Source organism: Mastigoproctus giganteus, chromosome 14 (genome assembly GCF_048544385.1).
Source record: "Mastigoproctus giganteus isolate SK-2022 chromosome 14, ASM4854438v1, whole genome shotgun sequence".
Lineage (NCBI taxonomy): Eukaryota > Metazoa > Arthropoda > Arachnida > Uropygi > Thelyphonidae > Mastigoproctus > Mastigoproctus giganteus.
In genome coordinates, this window is record NC_143588.1 from 94,286,012 (window position 1) to 94,305,265 (window position 19,254).

Genomic DNA, 19,254 nt, shown 5'->3' on the forward strand with positions numbered 1-19,254 from the left:
TTTGATTTTCGGAAGTTATTTGTATTCATTTTTAATTTACAGACACAATGTCTGTAAATTAAAAACTCGGAGTTTTGATGTATTTTGGTGTCTGGTTTAGAGCTCTCAGACCATAGATACCAGGTACAATGGATCACTAATGGTTTGCCTCTGATAGTAGAATTCATTTTATTATTTTAATATCTGTTTAAATTCATGGGGAGTATTAGTGAAGAAACATCCTACATGCATATATTGTGGTAATGCTTATATTTTGAAAATTTCAATAATGTGGCATGAGAGAGGCAGAGGCAGGCTGCTGCTGAATGAGGAAAAGCATTGGAATACTGTCATAAAAAACTGACAATTGTCAGTTTTTTTGGTAGTATTCTAACGTTTGCATCACACTTGTTTACCATGAATTGTACTATATATATATAGGGCAAGTCACATAAAATGCATGTGTTTTATGTGACTTTTCTCAAAAACTAATAAGATTAGACTGGTGCTGGTTTTTTTTTTTTTTTTTTTTAAGCTGTAATCAGGTTATGCCTACAGATAACAAGATATGGGTGTTACTCAGTTTAAAATGGCACAAACGATTGCCTATTGTGAGCATTATCAGATTGAGTAATTTTTATTTCTATTTATTCTTATATCATATTGTTTCAAAATTCTATGGAGAAAAATCTGTACTGATAGCTGATAGAAAGCAGGGTCCATTTTTCAGGCAGAGGCACTCATTTTAAGTGTGCAAAAACGTAAGAGGAACTATTATATGCATCAAATTTTCAGTGTAGATGAAATGGATTTGAAAGAACATACATTACTAAAGAGAAGAATATGCCTGGTTTTAAGGTATCTAAAGACAAGCTAACACTCCTACTGTGTGATAATGCAAGTGGGGGCTTCTTATGTAACATGTAAAGCTACTCTTCAAGTATTCTGGAAGCCTAATGCTAAAAGCTAGTGACTTGGTCAATTTTTGAGGACTAGGTTTATAAACAATTTGCTTTATTGGTGGAAGTATCCTGTAACAACAAGAAGCTGCCTTCCAAGCTTTTCTTGGTAATTGAAAATTCCCAGGGTAGGCATCACCCTTTTCTAGATGCTCTCCAGCCTAACATTGGTTATTTTTGTATTTTATTTATTTTTTGCCATTTAATACAATATCCCTCATCCTGCCTGTGGATCAGGGCATCAATTTTAAAAGCTCCAAAGATGATCAGTGCTGCCTGGAATGAAATTAATCATTTTGCAGATATGCATTATGTATACATTTTTAATGTGGGCTCTGTGGAATATGTAAATGTTTTGAAGGTTGTTTCAAATAATGTGTATGTGCAAATTGTCTAGTTTGCACATAAATTGTGCAAAATGTGAAAATATGGTGGGTGTTGCCACAGTTTATCTGTTTCTAAGTAATTGCAGATTACTTGGAAAACACAGATAAACTATGGCACAGATGCTACCTGGGTAGTATTGAGTATAAGAAACACAGATGCTATCACTTGCCTGAACAGAAATGAATAATAAGAATTTTCATTTTGATCTACTGTGAATTGCAATAAACTGATTGATTTCAATTCATAGTATATTGAAATTAAAACAGAAGATGCTGCATAATCATTTAGGGGCTACTAGTGGAGAAAGGTACACTGGAAGATTGATTTTATTTCCAAATTTAAGAAATAAATATTTTTAAAAAATGTTGGCATGTTAGATGCCATATAAGCAAGAGAGGATTAAGGTAAGAAAACAGTTTATTTACAGTATAATACAATATGTGTATATACAGTGTGTTCAGTATCTACAAGAGTAAAATTCAACATAAACTGACCTACAAAAAAACCTCAGGAACTCATTAAGTTTGTAAATTGAGGACCACCTGTACTCATTTCATGTGTCCAAGAATGAACTAAACACAATATTTTTGTTAACTTGTTTTGAATAGTTTCACATTTGTATATATTTACATTAGCTTTTAACCAAACATATTGGAATCCATGAGTATTTTATATAATAGCATATTGGAAAAAAATAATTCACTGAAATCTCAATTTGTAACAACAACAAGCAAAAAAAATACCTTTATTTTACAAACAATGCCGTTTTATACAGAATTCTGATCACATGCATAATTATGGTACTAAAAGAATAGTCAATATTATCTATGTACTTCTGGTATACTTTGAGCCATTCTTTTCTTCTCTAAAGAGACCAAAAGTCTTATGGTGTCTTCTATAAGGAGATCAAAAATTGAGTTAGACAGCTGAATCTTCACTGATGCTTCATCTTCATTATAGTTCACCCATTCAGGTTCTTCTTCCTTTAATTCCTGAATAAGAATGCTATCAAGAAAGTCCCTCTTTTTACGACCAAATTTGAAGTCAGATGTAAAACTTCCTTTGCGATGAGCAATTTTGGCAGTGCCCATACCTAGCTGTGTATGCACTTTTTTCTTTACCGAAGAAAGGAACTTCTCAGGATCGTGGGGTAAAGGAGACTTTTGGGTAAGTTTCCAGGTCTTTGTCCATGCTGGTATGGGCTTTTGTTTTTCGCTAAAATAATAAATAAGACTAATTAGTATTTCTTATTTTCCTATTGACCTTTTCTGAAGCAGAACAAAGTTCTTTCAAAATTAAAATAGCTTTGCTATACAAATCATAATGGAAACAACATATACAAGAGCATTTCAAATGCTGTATGTGAGTACATTATAAATGATATGCACTTTATTAATACAGCTGAAGGATCTTAAATTGAATAGCAATGAAGTTATTACTAAAACTGCTATCTGTATAAAGTGTAGTAGTTATTCTCCACAGATCTGGAAATTTATCCCTTCCCCCCCAACCACTTTTTTTTGCTTGATGATATAATCCATAAATTTGAGGAACCCAAAAAGTTACCTAATATACTAAGTTTAGGGCTTTATATTTTCATGCAGCATATAAAAAAAACCTTGATTTAATTTTAATAGTGAATTTAAATTTTTCTCATGGACTTTTTTTTTTTTGTTAGTTGTTGGCGCATCGGCTGCTGTGGCCATAATACACCTCCCAAAGTTTTTGCATTTTACTCTGATCCGAGGCAGGATTCGAACCCATGACCTTTCCCAGGCAGGCACTTTACCCACCTGGCTAGGCCGGTCGGCTCATGGACATATTGAAATTAGAGTCATGACATCAAAGTAGAGGACAATATTACTAATTACTAGTTTTCATCATTCACCCATCTCAGTTTACCTTCTAAAAGTAGCCATTAATTGGCATTTAGTTTAGCACACATTTTCAGAGTATACAGTATTTAAAATAAATAAATGCTCAAGGCATAATACTTTAAGAGTTTGGTATCTATATAATATCGGTGTTTAGATACACCATAGATAACTCTTAATAAACTACAAAGTAGTTGTTGTTGGCATCATTTGCTGTTTCTCATATTGTGCTCTGCCTTCAGGACGAGTTGCCATGATATTGCACTACTTCGAATAAGTAACTCTTCACTAATAGAGAAGACTATTGTTACTTATTCTCAGTTGAGTACCACCACCCAGACAGCACTGTTTCACGGCTATTGGCCGATCATCAGTGGGTGGGCAGGTACCCTGGTAATGCAGACATGACGACCCAGTTGTGAAGTTAATCACACAATATGAGAGATGCCAAGAGGTGTAGATGTCAATATTTAAAATAAATAAATGCACAAGGCATAATACTTTAAGAGTTTGGTATCTATATAATATCGGTGTTTAGATACACCATAGATAACTCTTAATAAACTACAAAGTAGTTGTTGTTGGCATCATTTGCTGTTTCTCATATTGTGCTCTGCCTTCACGACGAGTTGCCATGATATTGCACTACTTCAATAAGTAACTCTTCACTAATAGAGAAGACTATTGTTACTTATTGTTACTACACCTCTTGGCATCTCTCATATTGTGTGATTAACTTCACAACTGGGTCGTCATGTCTGCATTACCAGGGTACCTGCCCACCCACTGATGATCGGCCAATAGCCGTGAAACAGTGCTGTCTGGGTGGTGGTACTCAACTGAGAATAAGTAACATGTGGATCTTGGAAAGGTGGAGCTTGATTAGACTTAGCATTGGAGGAGAATTTGAAAACACCAAGTCATTTGGGATTCTGTTGAAACTTCTTAGACAGTGGTTATTTTTAAACTATCTTTAACTACAAAAGTTCAGCTTCAATATTTTTACTATGATATACTGTATGTGGAGAGATCTAGTTGTGAATGCCAACTTTTATTCTGGATAAGTTTAAATGGAAGGTTTGTAGGTCTTCTTAGATATTTTCAAGTGTACCTCTTTCTCCATTTCTGACCTTTGTCTCTCAGTGCTTTTTTAATTTTTTATTCTGAGTAAATATATAACAGTACAGCAAGTATATACCAATGAGTCAAAACATCATGACCACCTACCTAATATGATGTTGGTCCTCCATGTGCAGCCAAAATAGCTCATACCCGGTGAGGCATGGATGGTACAAGATTTCTAAATGTGTCTTGTGGTACCTGGTACAAACATGTAACCAGCAGATCCTTTAATTCCTGTAAGGTCGGTGGGTGGGACGCTGCAGATCGGAGTTGCTGTTTCAACACAAACCACAGATGCTCAATGGGATTGATGTCTGGGGAATTTGGAGGCCAGGGCAATACTTGGAAGTCTTCCTCATGTTCCGCGAACCAGTCGAACAATTCGGGCAGTGTGGCATGGCGTATTATCCTGCTGAAAGATGTCACAGCCAGAGGGGAAGACCATTGCCATGAAAGGGTGTATCTGGTCAGCAATGATGTTTAGGTAGGTGGTAGACATCAGTGCCCGGCACATGGATGACTGGACCCAGGTTATCCCAGCAGAACATCGCCTAAAGCATGACCATCACCACCAGCTTGTTTTTGTCCCACAGTGCATCCAGGCTCCATCACTTCTCCAGGTAAACGATGCACATGTACCTGGCCATCCACATGGTGCAACAGGAAACATGATTCATTGGACCAGACAACCTTCTTCCAGTCACTCAAGGTCCAGTTTCAATGCTCGCATGCCCACTGTAGGTGCTGTCGCCGGTGAACTGTGGTTAGCATCAGGCACTCAGAGTGGCCTGTGGCTACGCAGCCTCATTTTCAGCAGGGGTTCGTTGTGACACATTACTCCTGTCACCAGCATTCCAATGACCGGCAAGTTGCGCCACAGTCACCCTTCTGTTGCCACATACCATCCGGGAGAGCTTTCGCTAGCATCGATGAGCCGTGGTCATCCAACACCTCACCAGCGGTTCGTGGGTTTTCCCTCCTCAGACCACTTTTGGTAGGTGCTGACCATGAGAACCCTACTAGCCGTGCCGGATATGCTCTGTCCCAGTTGTCTGGCCATTACAATTTGGCCTTTGTCAAACTCGCTTAAGTCCGCTGCCTTTCCTATCTGAAGAACAAGAGTAACACTGATTAATGGAGCTCAGTATCAGGTGTTTTTTATACCATGTCCTGACCCGCGCACGTGCTGTAGTTCACCTGCAGTTGCTTCGATTTGCATAATGACTCGCTGGTCATAATGTTTTGGCTCATCGGTGTATGTCCCTGCTATCCTGGTCATTTTATTGTTATATTCAAAGTAGGGTAACTCCAAAATCTGTAATCTCAGGTTATATCTAATTAAGGTATAAGTATATCATACTCTCATCCACATAAAAATTGGACATTGCGATATATTCAAAACGACTGCATGTGCATTTAGAAGTTACACTCTTCTAAACTGGAAATGAATGTTGGGGCATTTTTATTTCAGTAGGAAATATTCTAATCAAGTTGTTTATAAACAAGGTCTCTTTATAAATATTATACTTGCTGACACTTGACATTAAATTTCTAAATATCTTGTATAACGATTGGATAAATCCACTAAATTCATTTCCTTTGCAAGAAACAAACAAAAATAAAAACTTACCTATATAGATCAAGAGCAACTTCTTTGGTCAAATCAAACAGGAATTGTTTGTACTGCTTCTGAATTTCTGTGTTCTCCTCTTTTTCTTCCAAGTAATCAGTGTTAGGCACAACATCTGAAAGAGATAATCCATTTTGATAACCTTCCAAGAGTACTTCTGCAGCTTTAGTAACTACCTTATCCAGTTCTTTCTCAGTGTGTGGAACTACAAAAAAGGGCTCTTGAGACATTCTAATTACAGATGTAGCAATAGTGGCGCTAGATGTTGTACTAACAGTTATATCAGTGGTTGACTGTGGAAATGTATAAGGAGGAGGTGGCTTGTTTGGAATTTGACGATAATACAAATGTTGATACTGCTGTAAAAGTAGTTGTTCTTGTTGCTGTTGACTAGCATTCAATACAAAATCATCTTCAAACCATTCTGGTTCTTCTACCGAGAGACCGGCTTCTTGGTCTGCAGTTTTTAAAAATATACCCTATAAGTAAAAAAAAACAAACATACATTGGACAAAGGCAATATAAGACCAATAAATTATAATGTAATAGAATCATAAATTTCATTGCAATGAAAAATAATTTTCCCATTTAAATAAATATAAACAAATTTTGTGAAAATTCATTTATAACTTTTCTATAGAGGTGAATGAACTTGCATCTCCAAGTCTATTATAGAAAAAAGGAACACTAATTATACCACGAAAGTAATTATTGTTACAGTTAGGTTTATACTGGACAACATGAGATTCTGATAAGTACCAAGACACCCTGACATTAAAATTAAATGAAATTATGAAAATAAGAAAACACTGCTTGCTTCCTCAGGGAACACCAGCACTTGTGAACACTAAAATGGTTATATTTTTCTACATTAGTCTTGAATTCATTTATATTTATTTCAGTGGAAAAAAATTCATTCACAAATTCATTTGATGTTCAAAATGAGTACAGAACATAGTGAACAGCATGAAGTACACCTTTCGGTGCCAAAATTTTCACATAAAACCTGCTGTGGCAATAGTGCACAAACTATTTTGTGCAATGACTCAAAATTAGCTGCATATTTGTGCAAGGGTGTTTGTGAGGCTATGTGAATATTTACTGATTTTGTTTAGAGATAATGTAGTGTAGTCAATTTGTTAAATAATGAAAGTTAACATATAAAACTTTAAATATTATTACTGATTTATGTGGGTATTAAAAAACTATTTAATGAAATTATGAAAATAAGAAAACATTATGAAATATGCAATTTTTATTATATTGCATACAAAATTACATAAATTCAAAATGGCAATATATAATGAACATTCCAGGTGTGTGTATGTGTATACATATATATATATATAAAAAATGAAAAATTGAATAAGAAGATAAAACAATTATGGATAAGATACTGGATTATGATTAAAGGAACCAAAACCAGATATTAAGTTATAGTTACAGCTTAATTTTAATAGAGAATTAGAATTAACATACAAATTAACACACATGAGCCAAAAGTATAGACAACTTAAAACATCAGTAAAATAATTTATTTACGTTTGTGTAATATGTAAACATAAGGAAAAAAAAAGTGGCTGCTAAGATCTTATATACATCATTAGAGAAATAAGCAGTTGTTAAAAATAAAAACTGTTCAAAACTGGCGACTTGTCCAGATTTTTGGCTCATATAATACAAGTAAAAATTATAAACAAAGAAAGAAACAAAAAAAAAAAAAAAAAAAAAATTCTGAATAACCTTAACTAAAATATGGAAATTCTAGATATTCTGAATTTTCAAATTCCTCATTAATTTGGCTTTGCTTAAACACTTATAAGTATAATTAGTTCTGAATAGTATTATAATGTTGGAATGGTTTCTATGTGTTAGAAGGACAATAAAAGTTAATTTAAGAAAATATAGCAGGAGCATTCACTTCACTAGAAATTATTTATTTATAAATTGTCGACGATAATTTGAACAGACTCGGTTTTTCTTATAACTTGTAAAGATAATAAAATAAAAAAGAACGCTAATGAAAATCATATAGTTTCTGGCAAGTCTGAACCTGATTTATAACCTAAATATTTCACAAAGATTTTCTGTATGATCCAATTTTTTTTAATGATATTAACACAAAGGTAGATTAATGATGTGCATTTGAAAATTGATAATATAAATTATCATTAGTAATTATGAGCTTATACGGCATCAGCCAAAAAAAAAAAAAAAAACACTTCCCATTTCACCTATTCATTCCCTCCATCTTCCTTCAATTTATTTAAGCCATCAACTTCCACAACAACAGATGGAAGTTTGTTCCATCCGCTGGCTAAAGGACAACTTCTGGACATCTATTCTGTAACCATCCTTCCTTAATTTGAATTTGTGTCCCCTCGTGTGTAGTCTGAGCAAGAGGAAGAATCTCATCAGGATTGAGCTTGCTCAATCCATTCAAAGCCTTAAACTCCTCAATCAGATCTCCTCATAGTTGCCTAATCTTCAGATGCTGTTTGTTTCGGGATTTATTAGGCACATCGGCAACTATGGCCGTAATGCGCCATCTTCAGATGCAATTTGCAGAAATGAAGCCTTTCTCGGTAAGAGCACCCTCTTGAGGCCTCCAGACCTGTATGCAGTACTCAAGATATGGCCTGCCCACTGCCTTATATATACAATGGGATAATCACCTTATCCCTACTATCAAAATTCCTGTATATCATTGGCAAAACCCCATGGGCTGTCTTAGGCAGCCTGTCAGCATTGCTCAGAGAACTTCATATCCAACTGCACAATTACCCCTGTGTCTTTTTCATTTTCCACTACCTTGAGTGCAGTACCACACAGTTGGTATGTTACTCTGGGGTTACTGCTACCCATATGCAGTACTTTGCATTTGTCAATGTTAAACTTCAGTTGCCCTTTCTCAGCCTACCTGCTCAACTTTTCTAGATCCTGTTGCAGTAGCGTACCATCCTTACTATCATTAATAACCCTACCAATCTTTGTATCATCTGCAAACTTAGACATTAAGCCTGATATGCCTTCATCAATATCATTGACAAATATAGAAAACAACAATGGACCCGACACTGAACCCTGGGGAACTCCACTAATAACAATAGTCCACGAAGAGCACTGACCACTTTCTGTCTTCTCTCACTCAACCATCCCTTTATCCATAGCAGCAACTTCCACTTAATGCCACACTGCTCCAATTTGTACAGCAGTCTTTTATATGCAACAGTATCAAAAGATTTCCTGAAATCCAAGTATGATGTCAAAATTATTTTTTGCTTCCCATTCCTTCGTGACCACATCATAGTATCCAATAAAATTGGTCAGAGAAGATTTTTCTGTAACAATTTATGCTGTGGCTGAAGTATAGCCTTGTCTAGATGATCCTGCATTACTTCTTTTGGTAGTGACCCCATTATTTTCCCTGGAACAGAAATTAAACTAACAGGTCTAATTACTTGTATCACTCTTTTAGGGGATGCATTTGCACATCTCTGGTTTGTGGGAAATATGCAATGTTACCAAAAGCCCTAAATGTTTGTATAAATCCTAGCTTTCTTTAAAGAATATTAATGTGAGATGGGGAAAAAATAAAAAAAAAATTATTAAAAAAACTTGATACCCAAATCCCTGATCTGTGTTATTCTTGAGTAAGTTTTATGATTCAAAGTAGGGTGAAAGTGTGTATTCAGTTTTTTTTACTTTAAGAACATTATAAAATAAAATAAAAAGGGCTTTCCTTAATATTCAAGTAATAGTGACTAACTCAGCCATATGTCTTATTTAAAGCACAATTAAACATATTGATGGTTTGGTTCTAAAGGAACCAATTTCAATTTTTACATATCTATTCATAGGCATGATTGAACTATTACTTTGGTAAGCATCCTGGAAAAAAAATTAGTTGTGTAATTTTTCAATTAAATGTGTAACACTTCCTTTAGCACAAATCACTTCATGACTTCTCATTGGTAAATGTCCAGCTAAACTTCTTAAATAGTTTATATCAATATTAGGCCATTCTGAAAGTAACCGAGCCATTAATTCATTCAGGTTTCACGGATGCTGTCATCTTTTCACTTTCTGTTCAAGATAGTCCTATACCTTCACTACAGGATTTAAATGTGATTTCACTAGCCAATTTAAATACCCTATCATTTGCTTATATTCTTTATACCTGTTTAAAACAGAAGAGGCCCTGTGAACAGGGCCTCTTCCGTTCGTGACAATTAAATCATCTTCAAAGCATCACTTACTCAGCATCAGCTTGTATGATCCCTTGTGCATAGTCTGAATGAAATACTCAATTTTGCTTATACTCATTAGAGTATAGGCAAAATTTGGATTTGTCAGACCATTTTTCCAATCATCAATAGTTGAGTTTTATGCCTTTTAGCCCATATTAATCAGGCTCTTTTATGTGCCGACATTGGTCTTTTTTCAGAGCCCTTACTCTATTTATCCATTTTATGCACTTTTCTTCACTGTTCTCTTAGAAATCAGCCGATGAGATCCATGGTTTGGAGCAGTTCTTTTCTTGTTTAAAATCATTTTTCATTTACTAGACATGATATTCATCTCCAGTCATGAACACTTGGCACAGCATTTCGACCACAATTCTGGTTTCTGCTGATTTCTGGTTGATCTCAACTCAACACCATTCCTTAAAACTCTTATTACTATTCTTTCTGCAATATCAGCAAACTTAGCAGCTATTTCTTTAGCAGGATGTTCTTTAGATCTGCCAAATGCTATCACTGCTTTTTGTCACTTACATTCTTTTCTATGCCCCATCTTTCCTGGTGGATACATTTTGCTTTTTAAATCACAGTTGATATAACTGTAAACAGAAAAAAAATGGATTAATGTTATACTCTAATTTCAGTTTTGTGAGCAAACAAGCTCAGAAGATATACATGTTCAATACATTACATGCCCTAATACCAAGACTAATTTTTGTCTGGTGTCCTTATAGTATCTTATGCTAAAACAGCCAATGTCCAGCTCACTTCCATTTCATCATTTATGTTTTAGCATAAGGAACATATAACAAAATAATACATCAATCATACTATAAACACAGGAGGAAAAAATTAACTTTGGCCTTTTCAGAACCAGACCACAGATATACTGCTGCTTACATTCAGGATAATTTTGTAATCATTTATGTTTTATAATCTTAATATTGTAATCGTCAGGGAAGACTGCTGGGATACTTCTTGTTCAGGAGAAAATGTTTGGGTATGTTGCAGAAAAACAGAAAAGATAACTTCTTACCCATATAAGAGTACATCCAGTAACACTACAGTAATAAAGCATCACCAAGAGTAGGTCAGGATCAACCAAATTGAAGGCCATTTATAAATCACTCAAAGGAATTTAATTTTACGGTTTGGTGTGTTATACATTTACCTCCTTTAATGAAGTTGTTTTTTAAATGATAAACCCAAAAGTACTGGAACCTACAAAATTATAGTACCACATATGAGTTGGGTTAAGAAGGCAAAAGAATTTCTGCACATTGTAATTTTCAGGAAATACATAAGAAGGAAAGTTCTTCAAAGAAGTGGGAGGCATATAAGGAAGAGGGAAAGGTTACTTTGAGGAGTGCAAAGTTAAAGTGTAAATGGAGGGAGACTAGCTGATGCATATATCTCTGACTGCTTAGAACAGGGGTCCCCAAACTTACTTCAATATGTTCGTGTGCCAGATCTGGCCGCAGATATTTAAATTAATTTTACATTAGATTACAATACATTTTATGAAAAACACATTTTACAGTTATTTTAACATTCGTCAGTTGATTAATAGTGTTGGTGCCTCTGTGTTGTTAGCTTAATCTTGTAAGATATTAATTCTGCTATTTCCGCTCAAAAGCATTCTTTGAAACATTGTTAAAATAATCCGTTAATCTTGACCCTGTCATTAAATGGCAATAGGCATTAGAGACAGTAATTAGGGATTTCCTAATCCCTTGCCAGCCTGCACACTAACTCTGATGTTCAGAGTATGAGAGCAAAGGTCAGCCTAGGCTTCTACTACAAAAGAATCCTGGATCCAGGATAAAATCTGGCACCAGCAGCATGGGCTAATGATTGGTATCAGTAAGATCCTGAACCAGCCTTTGCGAGATATAAGACAAGACTGAGTTTTAGAAGGGTTGAAATCAACTAAGTTGTCTTTGCCCCACTGGAGAATTACCTGAAGATCGGCATTTAAGGAATTGGTAGCAGATTTTCGAGAAGTTGAAGCTGATTGAGCAGGACAAGGTTTCTCAAAATGGAAAGTGGAATGCAATGTGCTATCATTGGCAAAACTATGGATAGGATTTCCAGTCAATGGAAGAAGGTCATTAATGTACAAGAGGAAAAGAGTGGGGGACACCAGCATTAGTGGAGAAGTTAGAAGACAGACAGTCATCTACCATCACCCTCAGTGAGCGATCAGAGAGAAAACTGAATAACCAATTACTAAAAACAGTAAGATGGAAGCTTTTTTAGAAGACCTTTATGTCAAACATGATCAAAAGCCTTTGAGATGTCAAGAGCAACTACTTGTGTTTCACCGAACCTTTCCATTGAATTAGTCCATAAATGGGTAACATAAGCCAGAATATCACCAGTGGATCGACACTGACGGAATCCATACTGGTGATTGTTGATCAGATGGAGCAACAATCTGTTTGTTTCTAGGTAGTTTAAGAGCTGGTGGTTAATTGATTTCTCCATTACTTTAGAAAGAGTAGAAGTAATTGCAATGGGACGATAATTGGATTTGTCACCCTTTTTAGGAACTGGCTGGATACAAGCAAATTTCCAAATAGAAGGAAAAAACACCTTTGGAATAAGAAAGTGAAAAAAAAAAGGCAGCAAAGAACAGGAGTAAATTTAGGAGCACAGGTTTTGAGAACAAGAGAAGAAATACCATCGGGACCTGGAGCTTTCTTAGCATCAAGATTCGCCAAAATCCTTCTGGCATCCTTTTGACGGAAGACCACAGGAGGCATTGAATGGAGCATGTTGGGAATGGTGGGAGGTGCTTTACCAAGATCATTAATAAATGAATTGGAAGAAAAATGGGATGCTAGCAAGTCAGCTTTATCCTTGGCTGAAGTGACAACAGAACTATCTTGTTTGGACAGAGGTGGGAGCAGAGATGGGCAAAAGGTGCGGCCAATAGCTTTGGCAAGAGACCAGAATGCTCAGCTACCATTAGGGCAAGAAGCAAGTTTTCTACTCTTAGCCTGTTCAAACTCTAGTTTTGGACTCATTAATAACTGTTTTACAATTGTTGCGAGCTTTGGCATAGGCAGAAAATGAAACTGAAGAATTGAAAACAAGCCAATTACGATATGCAACATTCTTCTCTTGAACAGCCTTAGCACATTTATTGGAAAACCTTAGATAAAGGACGAGACTTTAAAGTGGAGTGTGGAATAAAGAATAATTTCACTGACATGATCTGAGCAAACGTTGACATCAGAAGTTTTGAAACAGTAATCCAAACAAGGAAAAGAAGAAAAGAAATCCCTCAGGTCATCCCATTTTGCATTCGTATAATGCCAAACAATATGAAGTTGGGAATAGCATGAGATAAAGGGTCCATTGGAGAAGAGACAATCACCAAGTTGTGATCTGTGGTGCCTAAAGGACCACTCACTTCAACCATGTACTTAGAAGGGTTGTTTGTGAGAAAAAGATCAAGCGTGTTGGCTGTATGGTTAGGATCGTCCAGTATTCTTGTAGGTAAATGAACAAGTTAGTAATTGTAAAAGCCACAGCATCTCAATCAGCTGGGTCGGTGTGACTAGAAAACAGAACCAGCTAGAGTTGTGAACATTAATATCACCAAGGAAAAATTACCTCACTGTTAGGAAAGTTGGACTGGAGAAAGTCAAGTTGCAAAGGGATGAAGTCAAAGAGCTCCAATTGATTAGTGGAGTTGAGAGAACGGTAGAGACAACAGATGAATTTGACAAAATGAGGTAGAGAGATTTTAAGCCAGAGAAGATTGAAAAGAGGAGATTCCAAATTACCAAGTCCTTGACAGGGAATATCGGAATGCACAAGTACCACCTTTGAGGCAAAAGGAATCATACAGTGAATAATTTGGGCAACTGAGATGAGCAGTAGTTGAATCAACCGATAACTGAGATTCTGTCAGAAAAAAAGTATATGGGGTTTGGCAAACTGCAAGCAGAAATGGACATCGTTAAGATTAGAATTGAGACCACGTATATTTGTGAAATGAACTAGGAAGTGTTTGGAAGGTTTAGATCTTTTCGCAGATAAGCTTAAGTTGCACTCTACAACCACATTCATCGCATTAGTTATAATTTTGTTGTATTACTAACTGTATTTTTGTGATTAGTACAATAAATAAGTAATAATTAAAATTTGATATAAACAAACTAGTATATTTTACATTACATATCCATCAATTTATTTTTGAATTTGTAGATATAGGTAGGTATAAAATTTGTTTCTCTACATAACTTTAATGCAGAGAATGTAGTTTTCAGTAATTAGGAATTTTCTCCAGCCCGCCAAATATTCCAAAAATTCATGTGTGACCCGCTTCTCTAAACGTTTGGGGGACCCCTGGCTTAGAAGAAGTGAAATTACAGAATTCAGGAGAACAGTGCCCATAGAAATATCTGTAGAAAAGGCGTACAGCAGAAACTGAGTGTCTGTGTAAAAGGAAGTGAAGAAGCAATCAAACTGCTTAAAATTATAATGCTGACAACCAAAACATTGATTTTTTTTGAGTTTTGATTTGAGTTTTGCTACTGGCAAAACTCAAACAGATCTTTGGCAGATGAAAGAGGCAGGAGAGAAAAGAAAGGAAGGGAATTATGTTTTAGTCTTAGTATTAGTTATGGAAAAATGATGCAAAGAAGCAAGCTTATACAGCATTAACCAAAAAAAAAAAAAAAAAAACTACTTCATTTTGTCCATTCCCTCTAATAATATGTCCAATTCCCTCATTAAATTTATTTATACTTCCTACCTACTTTTTATATGAAAGGGTCCATGATTTCCATTTTCACTTTATGCAAAATAAGATGAAAATAGATTTGTACATTATCTGTTAGGAAAAGCAGCATGTCTTAGACAAATTTAACCAGACTATGCATTATCCATATTTCTGACTTGATAAAATATACAAATAAAAAAATACCAAGTATAAATGAATATTTCAAAACATATTCTACTTATCCTAGGATAAATGGATGAAAAAGCTAACCTGATTTAATTGCTTATCTTCTGTGGCTCCTACAATATCTTCAAGGGATGGTGCAGAAGGTTCTAGTGGCCATCCAAAATCTCCAGCATCATCCATACCAGAGGACAATACCATGAGTTCTGGACGATATGGTTTTTCCCAAGGGCACTTTTTTTCTTCAAGGCTTGCTAGAATGCTTGTTACTTTTTGACTGACATCTAATGGAGGTTGGGGAGACAAGTTCTGTACTACATTTACATGGAACTGTTTTTGCTTCAAAATTCCAAGCATGCAGTCTAACCCATCGTTAATAAACTCTTTCAACAATACTTCTGACACATCATTTACAGTTTTTTCTCTAGATATCTGTAACATGCTATCAACTGAGAAAATGTCTTCGACAATATCATTTTTTTCTGGTAATGGAGGTGGTTTTTCACTGATTTCAGAAGCTATTTGTTGAGGGATAGGTGATATCCAATGTACTGCACTTAGAGAATCCTTTAACAAAACAGAGAAAATACTATCTGCCAGTTTATCCACCATCTGTATTTTTTTCTGACTTGTGGTGGCGCAAATAGCAGTTTCAAGGTTAATTTTCTTATTGTCATCCTCCTCTTCCTCCTCCTCCTCCCCCCTCTCTGCTTTAATAAGCTCTGCATCTGATTTTAATTCTTGTTCTTCAATACTTGAATCCTTACTTGTCAAAGCTTCTTCAAGTGATGGCAAAGCTTCTTCAAGTGATGATTTTTCCTCATTCTCATGAATCAGATTATATTTATAATGTGAATGTTCATCAGTTTCAAGAACAGGACTTTGTGATTTTTCTTCTTCATCAGTAAATGAGGATAAAGACTGATCTTGTACCTGTTTGCTGACAGTTTCTATAGATTCAGTAATGTTTTTTGCAGTTTCAATTGTTTCTGAGAAGTCTCTATGTTCACTGAATCCATTTACAGAAATATTACCATTAACATCATTGCCTATACCACTGATATGCTCCAAAACACTTGTTTCAGGGAGAGCAGGGGATGCTGTCTTCTCCTTAAGGCTTTCAGATTTTTCTGTTTTTTCTGGTGGACTGCTTCTCTGTGAGACTACTGAATTCTCCTGGAAAGAAGGTGCTGTACTAATGGTAGAAGTGGATGGAGAAGAAGTATTATCACTGTCTGGGATTGAATCTTTATTAAGGGACTGCACAGTCATCTCTAGTACTTCCTGTGAGGAATCTAGCTTGTATTCTGCAAAAAATAACATTACACAGAAAACTTTACACAGAGGGTAATATAAAAGAATATTAACAGTAAAGAGCAATAGAAAACAAAATCAAAAATATAGAAAGCTTTAATGTTTTTTTCAGACATTTCAAGAGACACAAAGAAATATTGGGTCTATTGCAGATTTCTATATAACAAACCAGAAATTGAATTTTTAACCCTTAATAGCCAGTCACTTTCTGAATATTTATTATTATTTTTATATATATTTTTTTACAATATGTACTATATCAACTCTAATATTAAAATATCACCTTCATAACTTTTAGTTATTTAAAAAAAATAATTTTGTTGCAAAAAATTCAGAGAACTACAGTGAACCCCCATTTTACAATTGGTTCACTGTAGGATCAAATCGCTTTACGATGTACTCTCCATAATAAAATACTGTTCACTATCTGATATGTAGAAGTGCTGGTCACTGTGATCATGTTTGCAAATTGAATTTTAATTCTATTAAACTGCAGTTCTAATAGTAGGAGAAATATTATCCATAGGCTATAAAAGTAAAGATATAAAGCACAAATTTACACTTTATTATTTACCAATTAACAAAATTAAATGATACATGAAAATCAGAAGCATATTTTCCACAGGTTAGCAAAATAAAAATAAATCTAAGCTTACGCACATAGCTTAATTAATACTGTAATATATACATACTAATTGATATTTCTGTTCACTGATTTTTTTTTTCTTTTTCGGGTTTTAAAATTTAAAACAGTAAAAAAGATAAGCAACCAATCACAAAGAAGCTTAAAAAATAGGAATGGAGAGAAGATTCTGAAATTCTGTTCTTTATATGATTGAAGATTTCATGGAAGGGGAACCACATTTCACCATTATAACATAAAAACTCACAGAATTCCAGCTATCGGCAGTGCTATACCTAAGTATGAGCGAACAGGGTGGCTGCCAGGGGCCCGAATTCCGATGATACTTTAATTTTTTTAAATATAAAAAAATGGTTGTTCCTTAATATAATACTTTTATTATATAAAAAAAAAAATTCAATATTGGCTTATTTTATAATCAGATGTTAAAAGAAATTATTTTTGCCTATTTTTATTATTTAAACCTAGTTTTAATGTAACAAAACCCCACAATAATGAAGATTCACATTTAAAACTGTTGTCTTTATTCTGAATGTGACGTTATATCGCCTAGAATTAGATGGAAGATACATGTGCACTAACACAGTACATTACAAGTTGCAACCTATACTAGAGCACAGTACTGTGTGTTGGCGAGTGGAACTTATATCAGTGCCTTGGCAACCAGACCAAACCATTTTGCAGAAGGAAAAGGAAAAGAGGCACCCGACTGAGCAGTACATGACGTGTACTGTATGTACCTTAAAGATCAATCAAGATGTTCTAGTTTAATTGTACCTAAAAGTCTACCTACAAGAAGAGCTCTTATAGCTATAGGGTTATCAGAAATAACAAACTGATTAGAAATTTACGTGCATTTCTGTCACACTCGGAAGATAAATTAAAATCTGCATGTAAGAAATAAAAATCGGTGAGTAGGAAAACAATTGATGAGGTAGATGATTTTGATATATGCATTATTCATTGCACTATTCAAGAATTTTATAGTGTTGATAGAAAGATACTTACTTTAAATAAATTGTTGCTAGTTATAAGGCAGAAATGGGATTTTCCATTTGGCAAAACAGCTCTACATGCAATTTTGAAACAAATGGAGTTTAAATGAAAGAAAACAAAGTCTTAATGGGAAGAAACGATATTATTCTGTGCAGAACAAAATACAGTCAGACCTCTATATAACTTAATAAATTGTTTGCTTTAAAAATTTGTTAAACAGAAATTTCGTTATAAAGAAATATGACCTTTTCAATAATTAAAAATAATCAAACGTTTAGAAATATAGTACTATACAGTAGCATAGCCAGGATTTTTTGTCAGCAGGTACATTCCCTTCTTCCCCCCCCCAAAAGGCACCAATTTCTTAATACAAAAAAGCACCACAAAACCAAATTTTGGCATCGGGGGTACAATGTACCTGCTGACCCTGCCCTGGCTATGCCACTGGTACAATATCAGTTACAGACTATTACAACAGCATTAAATGAAAACAAGGAACAGGCCAAAGTAAAATATGCAAAATTGTAGTCTGAAATACAAGATTTGTTAACAGAAATTACTTCTTTTAAATTTATTATAAGCGTAGTTGTTTGGTATGAAATACTGAGTATCATGAATAAAGTAAGTAAAGCCATGCAAAATAGTAAAATTGACGTGAACACTGCAATTATATTGATAGAACATGCTCTTAGTCAACTAAACAAATTTATAACATCAGGATTTAAACTGTGTACACTGCAATTCAGTTGGAAGTACTGTCGGTGTTAGCAGAAGTGTGAGTTTACTTATGAAACTTCATCAGATGAATGCTCTATTGAACCAACCAATAGGTTTGAAAAGGAATTGTTAATATAATGATTGATGTAGCTATCGTTAGCTTGCAAGAAAGATTTGATCAGATGAATGAAATATCCCTGGCTTTTCATCTTATTCTAAAATCAGAACTTCATGAATTTATTTGAAAGTGCAATGGAAATGAAATGTCAACATCTTGAAGGAATTCTCACTGGCTAAGACAGGAGCAGCAACATCGATGCCAAAGAGTTACATCAAGAAATCCAACCTTTGCAGCATGTTTTAAAAGAAAAAAAAAATTTGGTTGCTTAGAATTTATTCAAGAAAAAAAACTTAGTTGAATTATATCCTAACATCACCATTTCTCTTTGGATATTATTAACATTGCAAATT

The 19,254-nt window shown here is 34.7% G+C and overlaps 1 protein-coding gene across 1 annotated transcript in view; it reads right to left on the minus strand.

The window, feature by feature from the left end:
• Positions 1–2,146: 2,146 nt before the first annotated feature.
• The window catches only part of LOC150075392 (uncharacterized), a 64,722-nt gene continuing 47,614 nt past the window's right edge, over positions 2,147–19,254 (minus strand). Inside the window, exons 8-10 of the mRNA XM_090388472.1 lie at positions 15,201–16,420; positions 5,952–6,430; positions 2,147–2,540 (exon numbers count right to left, since the gene is read on the minus strand). Coding sequence (XP_090244598.1) covers positions 2,147–2,540; positions 5,952–6,430; positions 15,201–16,420 — 2,093 coding nt within the window. The remainder of the gene's footprint in view (positions 2,541–5,951; positions 6,431–15,200; positions 16,421–19,254) is intronic.